Source organism: Caretta caretta, chromosome 4 (assembly GCF_965140235.1).
Source record: "Caretta caretta isolate rCarCar2 chromosome 4, rCarCar1.hap1, whole genome shotgun sequence".
Taxonomy (NCBI): Eukaryota; Metazoa; Chordata; order Testudines; family Cheloniidae; genus Caretta; species Caretta caretta.
The window spans coordinates 73,816,092-73,835,510 of NC_134209.1; the positions used below are offsets into that span (position 1 = coordinate 73,816,092).

Here is a 19,419-nt window from a genome sequence, read left to right on the forward strand (position 1 = left end):
GTTGGTACCAAACTGAGATGACAGTCACTGCCACACATACAAACACAAACCACTGTGAACCAGTTTTGTACCAAGCATCAACCCTCATGTAGACTAGAGCCCGCAGTCTTTGCAACAGCAAAAGTTGCTTGAGAACTTTATGGAAGAGACATAGTCCGCTATTCAGGGATTAGATGCCTACGTTAAAGATCATCCAAGTAGTTCCTATTGTTGGCTATGGGAGCAGCTGCTTATGTGCCCTAGTATCTTGAGATATCATAACTGTATATATACAGAGTTTGAACTGATTGGGGTAGAGTTAGTTGGCAAGAGAAAGAAATCTCATTTCCTTTTCTGTGGAACATCTTATTTCTCTCTCAGTTCTATTAAATATCCCTGCCAGCCACAATGACTTTCATCTTGGGCTCATATAGACATTTCTGAAAAGGTTCTCCTGTATTATTTAACTTTGTTTTGCTTTTGGAATAGCACTAAACGGCATGAGGTTTCCAAAAAATGGGGAAGATGTTTCTGGATCCTCTTCAAAAGCTTTTCCCAACCCCATATGCACATACCACTAGTCCTTCTACAAGGCTCTTCACCTCTCTGAAAATCAGTCAGGACAAGAATTAGCCTGTGGCCTCATCATGGGTGCAAAGAGGAGGAAGGTGCAAGACTGCACCAGGGCCCAGTCCCTCTCTTTGGGGAAGTGCAGGGACTGCTTACTTCAATTGCCCACACTGGGCCAAACTGCCCCCCAAAAATCAGCCCCATGTCTTTTCCTGTAGTAGACTGTGGAGCTGGCTATATGCAAAAAAGGTAGCATATCACACCTTTCTAACCCATTTTTGAAGGATAAGTAATTAAAAGAATGTGGGCAATAAGACGTGTGCCAAACAAAACCACCCAAAACAACCCTCCCACCATAACCCCCAACAGAACGGTGGCATCAGGTAATCAGATTATTTCACCTGTGAACAAAACAAACCATGAAAAAGCAGAAATGAACAAAGCCACAAAGGCCCCAATCCTGCAGAGTCCCAATGGGAATACTCAAATGGTAAAATTAAGTATATGCCTAATCAACAAATGAGGGCCAAAGTTTGGATCCTTGATAAACAGATAAGCTGGCATTTCCTCGGTCTTTGGATCAGCGATCTCTGTCAGTCTGTTACAGAGAGAAGGGCTAGAAGAAAAAAATAATCCCAAAGTCTCCAAATTCAGGATCTGGACTTGTTCTGTTACAGAGAAAGGGCCCAATGGCAAAGCTTGGATCTGAACATTCACAAAATTCAATGGACTTTTTGAATCCAGGGATTTGGTTTGGGCTATCTCTGATTTTAGGGAACATGTGCAAATCCGCCCAATAAACCAGAGATTTTTCAATAGCAACAAAAAACAAATACAAAAAACCCTCTCTTTTGTTAGGTCAGTTTGTGCATAATTTTTAATAATTTACTTCACTGAGAGGAAACCTCCCTGGGAACTGGGAAGGGAGAGAAATCTGATAAAATATTTGTTGGAAAGAATCAGAAATCCTATCCTTACTCCTCTTCCGCCCAACCCCTTATTCAAACACCCCAACCTCAGAGGACTGGGAAACAGGGCTCGTGTCCCTTTAACTCTGGCTCTTGACCACGTGTCGGGGGAAGGCTTGGAATCCCGAGTATCCAATGGAGAACGTTCCATGGATGTTGCGCGTTCGGATCCCAGGATTCCGGGCTGAGAGGAGCTTGTCCTGCGAGAGGGAGCTGTCAGCGCCTCTGGGCGAGGGGTTTAGTCAGATGATTGGCTGTGTCCTCCCTTGCTCGGAGTGGGGGACGCTGAGCCAGCCGTAGCCTCCGTTCCCTCCTGCGTGCAATGCCGGGCGGCCACGCTGCAGCGGGGATGCTGCCCCCGCCGCTCTTACTATCGCTAGCCAGCTGAGCTTGCGCTACCCACTGGGGCTCCTGTGAGTACGGGCGGCGGTAACAGCAAGCAGCAGCATGGCTCCTACTCTGCTCCAGAAGCTATTCAACAAAAGGGGCAGCAGCTCGGCTTCTCCCCCTAGCAGGGCACCTAAGGAAGGACCTGCCTTTAGGTGAGAAACTGTTTCCTTCATGCCAGGGATATTACTAAAAGGACATTACCCAAGGGGTAGGGGAGCCTTATTGGAGGCAAGAAAGGAAGCCCTGTGCAGGGGCACCCGCAGGAACGAAGGGGTGTGTACATTTCCCCGGAGCCAGCCGGAGCGCGCGCACCCCCTCCTCCCCCCAGCTTTTGTCATTTTTGATCACCCTGGTATCAGTCTGTTCTCGTTCACACAGTGCTTTAGAAACGTGAAGCCCTTTAAGAACTTGGTATAATTCTTATTGGTAATAGTTTGCTTCAGTACTTTTGATTTAAAGCCAGCTAGAGAGTTAGTGCCTCTGTTGGGGAATATTCTGCAATTTTAGATTGGCCTCTGATCTAATAGGTTTGCGGAAATAGCTTTTAGAAATGGCTGAGATTTCCACAAGACCAGACACTTACACATGTTAGGGAGCTATTTCATTACAAGCCTTCTGTACAAAAGTCATTTTGTTAAGCATTAATGTTGTGCTACCCTGTTCTGTGTGGATGTCTGAGGTCCGGTGCTAGCTACCTTTCAGGGTCTTCTTACATTGGGTAAATGAGCTTTAACTGATGGATCTTGGGGTGTGGTCACTCACAGTTTGGACATCTGCCCCAGACCATCTTTCCTCACTGTGAAAGAAGGTCTATAACCTTTATTCTCTGGATTTTTCAGTGTAATCGGTATCAGACATAACAGCCTAATCTTCAGTCTTCTATCTAGAGTGTTTCTCAGTCCTTCGGGATTGTCCTTAAAATCTCCAGACTTTTGAGCAAGTTACAACTGCTGTAAGTAGCATGGCCACAGGTGCTGTAACTATGAATATGTTTGAGTGGGCAGCAAAACTGACAGTTATTGAGTCTCAGTGTGGACCAGATTAATTAAAAATTGGGACTATAATGTGTTCCCGAGTTAAACAAAATGGTTTGATGTCACTTCTACTACTACACTTAAATAGTGCAGGAAAACACATGCAAAAGAGTAGTGGGGGCAGAGAACCAGGTGAAAATTATTGTTCCCATATAGCTGCTTTCTCTCTGCTGTCTTCTGCTTCTTTTTCTTCTCTTTGATGTCTCAGCCATTTTGTCTGGATTTCAAATCTCCTCATATGCATAAACTGCTATAGTTTTTAATACCAGCCTCCAAATAAAATAATACAGGAAACATTCTGCCTTCATCTTTCTTAGTGTTTGTGTCTTATTACTTGCGTAATTTGAATTAACATCTCTTCTTTTTAAAATATGAGTTGAAATGTATCTTACCTTGAATACCTTGAATTCAGGGTTTCATCTTTTGTTTCCTCTGATTGTGTGGAACAGCTGCATGCCTTCCATTGCTTTAGGTGCTTATGATTTCATGAACTTTTGCACATGAAACGTATTGGGATTCCTTTAGAGGCTTGGATGTGTAATCCTGATTTGGTGATGGCTTTAAAAAAAATGAACAACTTGCTTAGAATATGGTCCGTATGGGTTATTTAAGTGACAAGATTCTGGATCCTTTTTCTATATCTTATCTGGTCACAAGACCAGGGTAGCCATGGCAAGTGAAGTAAATGGTATTGCGTCTGTGTCCATCCAAATCTTCACGTGACTACTCACCATGACTCGCTTGGTCTTGTGAGTAGATAGCATATAGAAATGGATAAGATTCCTGACTTTCACTTCCTGAAATGCTAAGAATGCTGTGAGGAGTGAGACTAGGAGTAAAAACAAACAAACAAAAAGACCCTATTCAACAAGTGACTTAATGCAAGCACAGGGGATCACCAACATAGAACCTCTCTTTGACATCAGAGGTGCTCTGCTTGAATCAAATGTCATCCGCTTGAAACAAATTGCAGGATCAGAGCCAACATTGGGTAATGTCAGATCTGGATTATATATCCAGAGTCTAACGTGATTGCTGTAAATGTTATGAATCACTGGCAATCTAACATTATTGCCACATTATTTCTAGAGTGTTGCTAGTGGATTGGGAAGACTTAAAATGGCCAGGCCCAGAATTCATTGTACCTTAAATCATAATGCAGACAAAAGCCTTGTGGTACTGGGAGGCATGGAAAAGAGTGAAAGCATGTGTTATGTACTTGTCCAGAATTATTCTTAATTTAAAATTTATGCCTTAATGTATATTGCTTTTGACCAAAAGTACAAAACCCAATTAAGGTGCAAATCCATTTGCAGGGATTTAATTTTAATTAAAATGTCCCCAGGTCTACGTTTACGGTCCTGATCCTGCAAGGAGCTCCAGGTGGGCAGACTCCTGCACAGAGTCCAACTGAAGTCAATAGGAGCCTGTCAGCATGGAGCTCCTTGCAACATCGGTGCCAGTAGTAAGGTATTTTTTATTTTATTTACTATACTGGGGTTTTTTTGAGGCTACTGAATTTCAGTTTAGAATATTGAAATATTGTGTTAAATTCAGAAAACTCTAACTTTTTATTAACAAATTATTCATATATTATGCCTTTTAGGATTGTATGCACTTGTTCTGCAGTTCTATCTCTTCTCCTGTCCCCCAATTATTTTTTTGGTTTTCACTTCTATCTTTTTTATTATGTTCTGGGGTTATATGCCTATTTCTCTCTCTCTCTCTCTCTCTCCTTCATCCCTCCCCCCCCCCCCCCATGGAATATTTAAATCCTCAACACTCCCATTCTTAAATGAATGTATGCTGGTAATGCATGGTTCACAGTTCTATTCCCGTACACAACCCACACTTCTTCATTTAATGTGGGTCTTTGCTTTTTTTTAACTGAACCCTCAAATCCCAGCCTTCCTGAAAACCCTTAATGTCATCTGCTACTGAATTTCAAAGGATGAGCTGTGACAGCCAACACTAAATATTCTGGAGGTACATCTTCGATTCGGTGGCTTTTAGCTCAACACAATTCAGCAGAAAGTTCATTGGGAAAGATCTTTGTACTAATGGGGACATGTGGCTGAAACTGGCTGGGGAGACAAGGGGATGTTTTCTATTTTTACCTCTCCTCCAGTCTCTGACCCTTACATTCCTGTGTCTGTCTTTACAGTTTCTCCTGGCGCTCCTAAGCAGATGCTGTAAAATTGATACAATATTTGTAAATTTCACCTCTTCCACAGGGTTTCAGCCATGAAACTGACTAGAGTCTTGTTACCTTCACTCTACTGCTGAGAAAGTGATGAACAAGCAGAGCACCTGAAATTGTTTATGGCAGTGAATGCATGTATGTTTACCTGCCTTGTGGGCAGGTGACATAAGAACGGCCATACTGGGTCAGACCAAAGGTCCATCTAGCCCAGTATCTTGTCTTCCAACAGTGGCCAATGCCAGGTACCTCCAAGGGATGAACAGAACAGGTAATCACCAAGTGATCCATCCCTTGTCACCCATTCCCAGCTTCTGGCAAACAGAGGCTAGGGACACCATCCCTACCCATCCTGGCTAATAGCCATTGAAGGACCTATCCTCCATGAACTTACCTAGTTCGTTTTTGAATCCTGTTATAGTCTTGGCCTTCACAAAATCCTCTGGCAAGGAGTTCCACAGGTTGACAGTGCGTTGAATGAAAAAATACTTCCTTTTGTTTGTTTTAAACCTGTTGCCTGTTAATTTCATTTGGTGACCCCTAGTTCTTGTGTAATGAGAAGGAGTAAATGTGTGCATTCAGTGCAAGAAGATCATGGCCCTCAGTGACCAAGTGCAGGCTCTGGAGACCAGAGTGGCTGAACTGGAGGAGCTCAGGGAGATAGAGGAGTACATGCATAAGACTTTCCAGGACACAACAGAGCATGTCCACCCCTAGTCTGAAAGCCTCTACACTATTAAGGAGGATGAAGGAGAACATCAAACTGGAGCAGAGGGAAATGATTCCCTTTATTGGGACTCTCTTTCCAGATGATGTCATAGTATTATGTCATCCTCTTGCACTGACAATACTTCTCTGGAGGAGGGGACTTATGGTATTAGGAAGATGCAGGTAATAGTAATGGTGGATTCAATTTTTAGAAATATAGATAGTTGAGTTTGTGATGACTGGGAGAACCGAATGATGAATTGCCTGCTGGTTGCAGGCCTCTCAAGACATCTAGACAGGTTTATGTGTGGTGCTGGGGAGGAGCCGGTGGTTGAGGTCCATGTAGGTATGAATGACATAGGGAAAGATAGGAGAGAGGTCCTGGAGGCCAAATTTAGTCTGCTAGGTAAGAGATTAAAATCCAAGATCTCCATGGTAGCATTCTCTGAAATGCATCCAGTCTAAGGTACAGGGCCAGTAAGACAGGTAGAACTGCAGGGTCTCAGTGTGTGAATGAGATAGTGGTGCTCTGAGGGATTTAGGAATTGGGGAACCTTTTGGGAAAGGAGGTGCTTATACAGTATGGGCTATATCAGGGGTAGCCAAACCGTGGCTTGTGAGCCCCATGCAGCTCTTTTACAGTTAAAGTGCAGCTCGTGGAGCCCCCCCACGTCATCGTCCCCCCATTTTCCACCTATCCAATGGTGGGGGAGCTCAGGGCTTCTGCAGTGGGGTGGTGGGGCTAGGGGCTTCTGCCAGAGATGACTGCTGCCTGCTGGGGGGAGGAGGGGAAAACACAATTTAAAGGTTTGCCTCCCCCAACAGCTTGAGTCACACACCCCCAGACCTCCCTTCTTACACTCAGCGGCCCCTTCTTGCTGTTCCTAGGTGTTTGCCATGGCCTCTCCATGCAGAATTAACACCTGGAACCGCAGGGAGGGGCTGCTGCTTTACCTCCAAAGGGAGAGGCAGCAGCAAAAGCAGCGGCTCTACTTGTAACTCCCAGCTGTTTGCCTCTGCCTCTCCCCAGAGCCACAGCTTGCCAGCTCTAGCAACTGCCATGCAGGGAGGAGGCCCAGTGACACCATGTGACTGAGTGCGGCCAACAAACCCTGGCAAAAATTGGCGGGCACATGATTTCACGTGCCCCAAGACAGCCCTCCCTGCGGGGCTGAAGCCCCAAGCCCCGGCAGGCACTTCCCACGGGGCTGAAACCTGAGCAGGCGCACACCAGCTCTTGAACTTCTGAAGATTGTCGTATGTGGCTCAGAGGGTCAATAAATTTGACCGCCCCTGGGCTATACCTAAACCAAAACGGAGCCAGATTGCTGGCATGTAAAATTAAAAAGATCATAGAGGAGGTTTTAAACTAGGGGCTGGGAAAGAGTCAACAGGTATGGAGGAGCACGCGGTTCAGAGAGAGACATCCCTTAGGGGAGGATTTATTAAAGGGAAAACTCTATATCTTAGTAAAGAGGATAGAAGTTGATAAAGTTTAGGTAGGAACTGAAGAGAAACAGTCAAACAGTAGAGTCCCCTTCATTTATATTACATGAAGGCAAACAACTAAAAATTGACAGACTTTATAAATGCTTGTATACAAACGCTAGAAATCTAAATGCTAAGATTTTGTGAACTAAAATCACCCTTTGTACCAGATGACTGGCAGATACCGAATATAATGCTAAAAGAACAAGGCGTATTTGTGGCACCTTATCGAATAACAAATTTATTTGGGCATAAGCTTTCTTGGGCGAAACCCACTTCATCAGATGCATGCACTGGAAAATACAGTAGGAATATATATACACACACACAACATGAAAAAATGGGGGTTGCCATACCAACGCTAACGAGAGTAGTCAATTAAGGTGGGCTGCTATCAGCAGGAGAAAAAAAACTTTTTTAGTGATAATCAGGATAGCCCATTTCAAACAGTTGACAAGAAGGTGTGAGTAATAGTAGGGGAAAAATTAGCATGGGGAAATAGTTTTTAGTTTGTGTAATGACTCATCCACTCCCAGTCTTTAGTCAAGCTAATTTAATGGTGTCCAGTTTGCAAATTCATTCAAGTTCAATAAGAAACTGCAGGAGTCTGTTTTTGAAGTTTTTTTTGTTGAAGAATTGCGACTTTTAGATCTGAAATTGAGTGTCCAGAGAGGTTGGAAGTGTTCTCCGCTGGTTTTTGAATGTTATAATTCTTGATGTTGATTTGTGTCCATTTATTCTTTTGTGTAGAGACTGTCCAGTTTGGCCAATGTACGTGGCAGAGGGGCATTGCTGGCATATATCACACTGGTAGATGTGCAGGTGAACGAGCCCTTGATAGTGTGGCGGATGTGATTAGGTCCTATGATGATGTCCCTTAAATAGATATGTGGACAGAGTTGGCAATGGGCTTTGTTGCAAGGATAGGTTCCTGGGTTGGTGTTTTTGTTGTGTGGTTGCTGGTGAGCATTTGCTTCAGGTTGGGGGCTGTCTGTAAGCGAGGACTGGCCTCTCTCCCAAGATCTGTAAGAGTGAGGGATCGTCCTTCAGGATAGGTTGTAGATCCTTGATGATGTGCTGGAGAGGTTTTAGTTGGGGGCTGAAGGTGACGGCTAGTGGCGTTCTGTTATTTTCTTTGTTGGGCCTGTCCTGTAGTAGGTGACTTCTGGGTACTCTTCTGGCTCTGTCAATCTGTTTCTTCACTTCAGCAGGTGGGTATTGTAGTTGTAAGAATGTTTGATAGAGATCTTGTAGGTGTTTGTCTCTGTCTGAGGGATTGGAGCAAATGCAGTTGTATCTTAGAGCTTGGCTGTAGACAATGGAACGCGTGATGTGGTCTGGATGAAACCTGGAGGCATGTAGGTAAGTATAGTGATCAGTAGGTTTCCGGTACAGGGTGGTGTTTATGTGACCATCGCTTATTAGCACTGTAGTGTCCAGGAAGTGGATTTCTTGTGTGGACTGGTCTAGGCTGAGGTTGATGGTGGGATGGAAATAGTTGAAATCATGGTGGAATTCCTCAAGGGCGGCTTTTCCATGGGTCCAGATGATGACATCTTCATCAATATAGCGCAAGTAGAGTAGGGGCATTAGGGGACAAGAGCTGAGGAAGCGTCGTTCTAAGTCAGCCATAAAAACGTTGGCATACTGTGGAGCCATGTGGGTACCCATAGCAGTGCTGCTGACTTGAAGGTATATATTGTTCCCAAATGTGAAATAGTTGTGAGTGAGGACAAAGTTCAGCGACCAGGTTTGCTGTGATATTATCAGGGATACTGTTCCTGATGGCTTGTAGTCCATCTTTGTGTGGAATATTGGTGTAGAGGGCTTCTACATCCTACATCCCCATGCTAATTTTTCCTCTACTGTTACTCACACTTTCTTGTCAACTGTGTGAAATGGGCCATCCTGATTATCCCTACAAAAGTTTTTTTTTCTCCTGCTGATAATAGCTCACCTTGATTGATTACTCTCGTTAGAGTTGGTATGGCAACCCCCATTTTTTCATGTTCTGTGTGTGTGTGTGTGTATATATATGTGTGTTTGTGTGTATATATTCCTACTGTATTTTCCAGTGCATGCATCTGATGAAGTGGGTTTCACCCACGAAATCTTATGCCCAAATAAATTTGTTAGTCTTTAAGGTGCCACAAGTACTCCTCGTTCTTTTTGCTGATACAGACTAACACGGCTACCACTCTGAAACCTAATATAATGCTGATTTTAAAAAAAAGTCTCCAGTGGCAATCATAAAAATTACAGTCCAGTAAATCTAACTTCAGTACCAAGCAAATCGGCTGAAATTATAGTAAAGAACAGAATTATCAGAAACATAGATGAACCCGATATGTTGGGGAAAAAGCTTTGGTGTGGCATGATTTTCCTTCACAAATCTATTAAAATTATTGGAGGGAGTCAACAAACATGTGGACAAGGATGATCCAGTGGATATAGTGTACTTGGATTTTCAGAAAGCCTTTGATAAAGCCTCCCACCAAAGACTCTTAAGCAAAGTAAAGAGTCATAGGATAAGAGGGAAGGTCCTCTCATGGATGAGTAACTGGTTAAAAGATAGGAAACAAAGGGTAGAAATAAAGTTTGTTTTCACAATAGAGAGAGGCAAATAGTGGGGATTCCCAGGGATCTGTACTGGGAGTAGTGCTGTTCAGCATATTCATAAATGATCTGAAAAAAGAGGTAAACAGTGAGGTGGCAAAGTTTGAAGATAATACAAAATTACTCAAAATAGTTAAGTCCAAAGCAGACAGCGCGGAGTTACGAAAGGGTCTCATACAGTTGGGTGACTGGGCAAGAAAATGGCAGATGAAATTCAGTGTTGATAAATGCAAAGTAGGGCACATTGGAAAACATAATCCAACTATACATACAAACTGGTGGGGTCTAAATTAGCTGTTACCACTCAAAAGAGGTCTTAGAACTATCCTTGATGACTCCATGAAAATATCTATTCAATGTGCAGTAACACTCAAAAAAAGCTAACCATGTTAGAAACCATTGGGAAACGGATAGAAAACAAGACAGAAAATATCTTAATGCCACTGTATAAATCCACCTTGAATACTGTGTTCAGTTCTGGTCGCCCCATCTCAAAAAAGATATATTAGAATTGGAAAAAGTACTGAGAAAGGCAACAAAAAAGATTAGGGCTATGGAAAAGCTTCCATCTGAGGAGAGAGAAAAACAAACCGGGACTCTTAGAAAAGAGATGACTCAGGGAAGATGTGATAGAGGTCTGTGAAATCTTGAATGGTGTGGAGAAGATAAATATGGAAGTATTATTTTCCCCTTCATGTAACGCAAGAACCAGGGGTCGCCCAATGAAATGAATAGGCAGCAGGTTTAAAACAAACAAAAGAAATACTTCTTCATACAACATATAGTCAACCTGTTCAATTCATTGCCAGGGGATGTGTGAAAGCCAGAAGTATAACTGGGTTCAAAAGAGTTTAAATACATTCATGGGTGATAGGTCCATCAATGACTATTAGCCAAGATGGCCTGAGATGCAACCCCATGCTCTGGGTGTCCCTAAACCTCTGACTGCTAGAAGCCGGGACTGGACAACAGGGGATTGATCCCTCAATAAATTGCCCTGTTCTGTTCATTCCCTCTGAAGCATCTGGCACCGGCCACTGTCGGAAGATGGGGTACTGGGCTAGATTGGTCTGACCCAGTATGGCCATTCTCATGTTCTAAATTGTCTGTCTACACTTGGGAAACAATACTGTATGACTCACATTTTGGGAAATTATCTTTGGATCTATAAAGGCAAGAAACTTCTGGGTTTTTTTTTTTTTTTTAATAAATGAAAGTTTAAATTCTACAGAAAATGATGAGACATCCTCACCTCTTACCATGGGAAGTTGTTTTTGCTACCAATAGATGACTTTCTCAAGCATGTTCAGTTTCTGTCAAGGGGAAAATGCAGTATACATAACATTAAAAATATGACTAACTTCATAACTTAAAAAATGTGTATATACTACTTTCAGCTGAGAAGCATTTGATGGCTGTAGTTTGTTGGTAACATTCTAAGAAATCCTAATTGTTCTTGTGTGTGAGAGAAAACATTCATACTTTTGTATAGTTTAAATCCCAAATGTTCCTCAGAGCCTTTAATACTGGCTGTTACTGCACTTCAAAGAATAAGCTATGCAGCTGATACTAGAGTCTGGAAAGCTCCTGGCTCCATGTGTTCAGTAAAAAGTCCATTAAGAAAGTCAGACACTAGAAATGCAGATCTTGGGGACTACAGTAGGGGAGCTTCCTACAATAATGTAATGTATTCAGTTAGAATTTTCTACTGCTCATGTATTTGAACTAATTACTCAAGTGAAACATTTGTGTGTGGGTGGGTAGTGGCTCTAGAGAAATGAATGACTCTTTGGCTTTGGATAAATTGATCATGCTTTAATTGTCATGGCAATTGTAATTCTGTTCTGGCTCTACAACAGGATTTCATATTAATGCTGTTCTGCATCTTTCAGCTCTAGAGACTGAAACTGTCTTCAGGAAGCTGAGGGCTGAGGTTGTGTAAAAATTCTAACTAAGAGCGGGGGGGAAGTGTGAAGCTAACAGTTTACACGACATGTCAGAATGCGTAAAGCAAAATAAATCAGACTCTTTCTGGATTACATTTAGGTTGGTAAAAGTGTGGTCTCTGCTTCATGACTTCCATAAAATCTTTGTTGGGAGATTGAGTGAAAGGATGTTGTAAAAGAGGATATAATTTCATTTAACATGTATGCTGTAAAAGATGAGATCATGTTTCAGCTGGATTTGAAACTGGCAAACAGGCCAATAGTTCAGCTTTAAATATTCACTGGTGCTTCTGGTGTCCATAATGGAACGGATGCTGTATTATAACTGTGCAGGATCTCTAGCTGGTAACTGTTTGTTAGCTTTGGTGTGTGATATCATTCACTTGGCAGTTGCAACAAGTAATTCCTTTGGTCATAGTGGTGAAATGCTTGGGGAGATCCCATTCGCTAAGCACTACTTCACTGCACTGTATTGCAAGCCTGGCAATATTCCACCCTTTGTAAAGGGAACGAAAGCAGTAGTGAAGTTTGTTGAGTGGCACTTGTATGTTTGTTCTATTTTGTCTCTGTTCACTTCAATAGATTCCTATAATCTAACTGAGTTTCACCTGGGCTCCTTGCTGTTCATAGATATCCAGGTAGCAACAGTAGCCAGAAATGCCACTGGGTGTCTAAATAAGGATCTTTTTAAAAAACAAACAAAAAAAAAAAAACTAGCCCTAAATCCCTACAAGGGTTTAGGAATAGCTTTTGAAGAGACCACTCATGGTAGCCATTGTGGAAAGTGAGATGAAGCCCAAGGCCAAATTATCCAGGTGGGAGCAGTGAGCACTAGGTGAAGAGACTTTCTAGGTTGTGGTCTTGCTTACTGACAGATAAAGTACAATACAAGACCTTCATTTGTCTCATGTAATGGCAGCTGCAGAGTAGTTCAGTTCATGGAGATTATTGCAAACAATTCACTCAGAAAATAACCTAATAAGGAAGTGATGAAGAGTAAGGTACTTGTAGACAGAAATTGAGCTCCCAGTCTGGGGATGTCTGAAAAAGCACGTCCTCTGGCTCTTCACCCTTGTAGGTGCAGTACCGCGTCTTTATATCTCTCTGTAAAGCTGTTTTGATTTCCTTCCCACCCTCTTCACTACTGAGCAAGAGCCTTCAGAGATTTGACTTTTTCAGACTTACTACAGGAGTACCGACTGTCTTGCTCTTCTTTCCCTCCATCTTCCCCCCCATCTCTACTTCAGTTCCAACCTTGGAAGAAATCTTGGGATTCTGTGTTTTTTTTTTCCCCACATAAGAGCTGAGTGGACATGTGTAGCTCTTATTCCTGGAATTCTTGACAATTTTTTTTTTTAAACTTTTGTGAAAAATGTCATTTTCCTGACTTTTTTTAGAATTATCTTTGCAAATGACCAGATTAGAACTGATCGAAGTATGCAATGTCAATAATTGTCTGCACCAGTTAATCACACTCAGCTCTTTTCAGAGGTGCAGAGAAAAGTTGCAAGATATACCTTAGTACAGACTGAGAAGAGAAGCACTGTATTGTGGGATGGAGTTGGGAGGACTAGATTTACTGCTTCAGCTGCAATAACTTGTCTTCTCATCTGCACTGGGGGTAGGGGTACTATTATGGACTGTACTGGAGCATCTTGATGTGAGCTATAAAGCAACAAATTTCTTGGGTATTTATAAGACCGTTTTAGTATGTAGACAGGATGTTTTTTATGTATGCAGTGTTGTAGCTATGTTGGTCCCAGGATATTAAATGCAGTGTTTTATGGGTATTTCTACTACCATCAGTGGCAATTCCTGTTTTGCCCAGCGTAGAAGACTTACAGTGAAATGAAACCTATGCTGTGAGCGTTGTGAAACTGAGTCAACTCTCACTGCTGTGTACTTTCACAAAGTGCTAACATTATATTTCTATATCTCCTTCTGCCCAACATGGTCGAGGAAGGTGCACAGAAATATTAATGAAATCAGTCTCACAACACCCCTGTAAATAACCTGTGAGTTCCACTGTAGTTACTTGCCTAACAGGGATGTAGTGAGGTTAAAGCAATGTTTGTGAAATGCTTAGACTTCTGGTTTGAAATAATTATAGAAATACAAAGTACTGTTACATTTAATCTCTTCCTGACCCTCTTTCTCTTTATTGGATGATTCACAGTTATTTGTTTGCATTAAACCCACTGTCTGTGTTTTGCCAGGCTATCTTTGGTTTAGATGAACTTGTTGCTCCAGATTTCAAACAGAGATCTGTCATCATCTTGGACTCTGAACACTCAGGTGATCTCTTCATTTTACAGTCCTGGATACAGAGTATCACAAAAAGTTGCTTCTATGTTATGGCTAACTGCCTGGTTCCTTCTTGCACTGTCTCCTGGGGCAGCTGATGCACAGGGAGAAAGTATTGGGAAAATTGTGTCCGAGATCACGGATCTCAGGGGAAATTGGGAGTCAGAAGGACTGGAGCAGCTAACACAGTTATGAATTCCTGAAAGAACTATTTAATAGTAAATTAGATTGAACTATGTTTATAGCTTAGGTTGTGAACGCAGCCAGGCCATTTTATACACATTAATATAACACTTTGGCTTTATCATGACTGGTAAAAATGGTGTGGGGGTTTCCATCATGTTAGTTCAATTGAGTTATCTTGCATCTTAACAAGCATTAAGATGGCTTTTTAATCGCATTAAGCTAACATATTTGAAGCTGAGTTTTAGCTGCCCTGTATTTTAGCCTGGGAGAAAGCTTGCATCACAGCCAACCAACACACCTTCAGATGTTTCAACCTGTGTCTTAACAAGCATTAAGAGAGCTCTTCAAACATGTCAAGCTAACACAATTAGGAAAACACACCCTTTTACCCATCAAGCCAGGACCTATAAGTAGGGTTACCGATTTTGGTTGGATGTATTCCTGAAGATTTCATCACATCTTTAATCGGAGACTCCATGACAATCTTGGAGGGCTGGCAACCCAACCTATAAAACCTGTATGTGACCACAACCATATTTGATACAGTTGTGCTTTAAAGCAGTTTTGGACATGGTTGCAAGCCCCAGTGTAGGGGAGTAACTCAATCAATAAAAGTCTAGTGCTTAGGAGACTCCAGCGTGCAGTTAAATCTATCTATTCCCTGACCAGATCGAACAGTTGTTTACCTCCAGAAATTTTCCAAGAGCCAATTTCCTTCTATTCAAAACATCCCACATGTAATTTTATCGGTGTGCCACAGGAAATACTTTGAGGAGAAAATTATACAAGTATTTTATGCAGTAAAATTTGTTCTTTTTCTAGCTAAATCAAGCAATATTGCCATTAAAATGGCATAACTCAAAATACCTATCTAGGGCTGATCTTAATGGTAAAAACTATTCACTAGTTAATGGTTTAACAGGGTGGAAAATAGGAAGTAGAAGTTTCAAATTTGAAACTGGCATCTGGTTCTTAAATACTTAGTCGATCCATTGTTTCACTTACAGGTACAAATTATTGCTCACACTTTATCCATCTGATTTTTTTTTTTTTTAAGTAAAATAAACCGCTGGATGAAATGTCTCAAGGGTAATCTGCACCTACGAGTTAAACTTAGTTCCAGTGGTGTAAAGGAACAACACAATATTTGTATTAAAATGGGGTGTTGGTATGTCTGCTAGATATATGAGTGCAACAGTGGGTTTTTATTTTTCATTAGTGAAATATTAAAATAACAATGATGTGAAACAGAGATTTGACCAGCTGTCCTGACAAATTTTTAGTCAGCAGGAAGTAAGAATTTGAGATTTTATCTCTAGCTATACTGAAGTCCCTTACTACAGTCAAAAAAGAGTTGCCAATGTTTGACACTTGTCCATTTAGCCATATACTTCTTGGTAACCTTTAGAGAAAAAAATCTTAAATCAGCAGTATGTTTTCCACATGTGAAGAGCTGACCTCTAAATTTCAAGGTACCCACCAGTCTTTTTGATGTAGTTAGCCTTGCATGTTTTTGTGCAGACACTTTCAGCGAATTCCAAAATACTGACTAATTTCTTGGGTTGCAAGCAACATTTTGGCATCTTGGTGTAAGATGACAATTTTTATTAAACACTGTACAGGTATTTATAAAACTTCTTATTGTTTAAAACTCTCTCTAGTTTGTGTATTGCAATACAAGACGAAATACCTGTCTGTGTATTGTACGCTTGGACTTAATAAATTTCTTTTAAAAGAAACATACAACTTCATAGGTCAGATACTAAGCCTTTATTTAAAATGGAATGGAAATCCCTTTAATTTCACAACTTGGTGTCTGAATGTAGTCAGGGCCCCATGTACTTGGGGGCAAACTGGACCTAAATCCAGCAGCAAGCATTGTTGTGATTTCTTCTGCAATTCAAAAAGACTCTCAAACAACTGAGTTTAGGCTGATGCAGCAGAAGATCCCTAATGCTGTGTCCTAGAACTGGTTACATGCCTCTAGCTTCTTCACAAGCCTTAAAGTTTCAGTATTCTTTATAGGACAATTCATCAACAGCCCTCCTTACAAGAAAGGGTTAAGGAGAATGTTCTGTGCAGAACAGGCAAACTGTCATAAAACAAACAAGAGGAACAAATCACATCTCTGGCTAAAACTAGAGAAAATTGTGGGTTTGACACTATATCCGTCTGCAGTTATCACTTAACTCATCTGTTCCAGGATTTCCTGGCATTCATCTCCATGCTGGCTATGGATTATGCTGTCCGTGCTGAGGGAGTGGTGGTGGAGAGGGGGGTTGTTTTTTTGTTTTTGTTGGGTTTTTTGTCTGTGTCCCTCTCTCTGTCTCTTTGTGGTGTGTGTGTGTGTGTTTTAATTATATATATATAAAATTAATATAAGTATAATAATATAAATATATATTATAATTAAATGATAATATATATACAGCCACCCTTCTATGATGTAGACAAACCTGTAAGTGTTCATGAGTATTAAACACATTATTCTCATTTCTCATCTCTTCCCTTCTCCTGATGTGTTAACAATGTCTGTCTGGAATAACCTCACTTTGTAAGGTTTCAGAGGAACAGCCGTGTTAGTCTGTATTCGCAAAAAGAAAAGGAGTACTTGTGGCACCTTAGAGACTAACCAATTTATTTGAGCATGAGCTTTCGTGAGCTACAGCTCACTTCATCAGATGTATACCGTGGAAACTGCAGCAGACTTTATATACACACAGAGAATATGAAACAATACCTCCTCCCACCCCACTGTCCTGCTGGTAATAGCTTATCTAAAGTGATCAACAGGTGGGCCATTTCCAGCACAAATCCAGGTTTTCTCACCCTCCACCCCCCACACAAATTCACTCTCCTGCTGGTGCTAGCCCATCCAAAGTGACAACTCTTTACATAATCAAGTCGGGCTATTTCCTGCATAGATCCAGGTTTTCTCACATCTCCCCCACCCCCATACACACACAAACTCACTCTCCTGCTGGTAATAGCTCATCTAAACTGACCACTCTCCAAGTTTAAATCCAAGTTAAACCAGAACATCTGGGGGGGGGGGTAGGAAAAAACAAGAGGAAACAGGCTACCTTGCATAATGACTTAGCCACTCCCAGTCTCTATTTAAGCCTAAATTAATAGTATCCAATTTGCAAATGAATTCCAATTCAGCAGTTTCTCGCTGGAGTCTGGATTTGAAGTTTTTTTGTTTTAAGATAGCGACCTTCATGTCTGTGATTGCGTGACCAGAGAGATTGAAGTGTTCTCCGACTGGTTTATGAATGTTATAATTCTTGACATCTGATTTGTGTCCATTTATTCTTTTATGTAGAGACTGTCCCGTTTGACCAATGTACATGGCAGAGGGGCATTGCTGGCACATGATGGCATATATCACATTGGTGGATGTGCAGGTGAACGAGCCTCTGATAGTGTGGCTGATGTTATTAGGCCCTGTGATGGTGTCCCCTGAATAGATGATATGTGGGCACAGTTGGCAACGGGCTTTGTTGCAAGGATAAGTTCCTGGGTTAGTGGTTCTGTTGTGTGGTATGTGGTTGTTGGTGAGTATTTGCTTCAGGTTGCGGGGCTGTCTGTAGGCAAGGACTGGCCTGTCTCCCAAGACTTGTGAGAGTGTTGGGTCATCCTTTAGGATAGGTTGTAGATCCTTAATAATGCGTTGGAGGGGTTTTAGTTGGGGGCTGAAGGTGACCGCTAGTGGCGTTCTGTTATTTTCTTTGTTAGGCCTGTCCTGTAGTAGGTAACTTCTGGGAACTCTTCTGGCTCTATCAATCTGTTTCTTTACTTCTGCAGGTGGGTATTGTAGTTGTAAGAAAGCTTGACAGAGATCTTGTAGGTGTTTGTCTCTGTCTGAGGGGTTGGAGCAAATGCGGTTGTATCGCAGAGCTTGGCTGTAGACGATGGATTGTGTGGTGTGGTCAGGGTGAAAGCTGGAGGCATGCAGGTAGTAATAGCGGTCAGTAGGTTTCCGGTATAGGGTGGTGTTTATGTGGCCATTGTTTATTAGCACTGTAGTGTCCAGGAAGTGGATCTCTTGTGTGGACTGGACCAGGCTGAGGTTGGTGGTGGGATGGAAATTGTTGAAATCATGGTGGAATTCCTCAAGGGCTTCTTTTCCATGGGTCCAGATGATGAAGATGTCATCAATATAGCGCAAGTAGAGTAGGGGCTTTAGGGGACGAGAGCTGAGGAAGCGTTGTTCTAAATCAGCCATAAAAATGTTGGCATACTGTGGGGCCATGCGGGTACCCATAGCAGTGCCGCTGATCTGAAGGTATACATTGTCCCCAAATGTAAAATAGTTATGGGTAAGGACAAAATCACAAAGTTCAGCCACCAGGTTAGCCGTGACATTATCGGGGATAGTGTTCTTGACGGCTTGTAGTCCATCTTTGTGTGGAATGTTGGTGTAGAGGGCTTCTACATCCATAGTAGCCAGGATGGTGTTATCAGGAAGATCACCGATGGATTGAAGTTTCCTCAGGAAGTCAGTGGTGTCTCGAAGGTAGCTGGGAGTGCTGGTAGCATAGGGCCTGAGGAGGGAGTCTACATAGCCAGACAATCCTGCTGTCAGGGTGCCAATGCCTGAGATGATGGGGCGCCCAGGATTTCCAGGTTTATGGATCTTGGGTAGTAGATAGAATATCCCAGGTCGGGGTTCCAGGGGTGTGTCTGTGCGGATTTGATCTTGTGCTTTTTCAGGAAGTTTCTTGAGCAAATGCTGTAGTTGCTTTTGGTAACTCTCAGTGGGATCAGAGGGTAATGGCTTGTAGAAACTCGTGTTGGAGAGCTGCCGAGCAGCCTCTTGTTCATATTCCGACCTATTCATGATGACAACAGCACCTCCTTTGTCAGCCTTTTTGATTATGATGTCAGAGTTGTTTCTGAGGCTGTGGATGGCATTGCGTTCCGCATGGCTTAGGTTATGGGGCAAGTGATGCTGCTTTTCCACATTTTCAGCCCGTGCACGTCGGCGGAAGCACTCTATGTAGAAGTCCAGTCTGCTGTTTCGACCT

General features: G+C 42.1%; 1 protein-coding gene across 2 annotated transcripts in view; it reads left to right on the top strand.

The window, feature by feature from the left end:
• Positions 1 to 1,674: 1,674 nt before the first annotated feature.
• Positions 1,675 to 19,419, top strand: part of FNIP2 (folliculin interacting protein 2) — a 92,881-nt gene continuing 75,136 nt past the window's right edge. For both annotated transcript variants that reach the window (XM_048847556.2, XM_048847557.2), the window contains exon 1: positions 1,675 to 2,059. In XM_048847556.2, the coding sequence (XP_048703513.2) occupies positions 1,965 to 2,059 (95 nt within the window). In that variant the 5' untranslated portion in view covers positions 1,675 to 1,964. The remainder of the gene's footprint in view (positions 2,060 to 19,419) is intronic.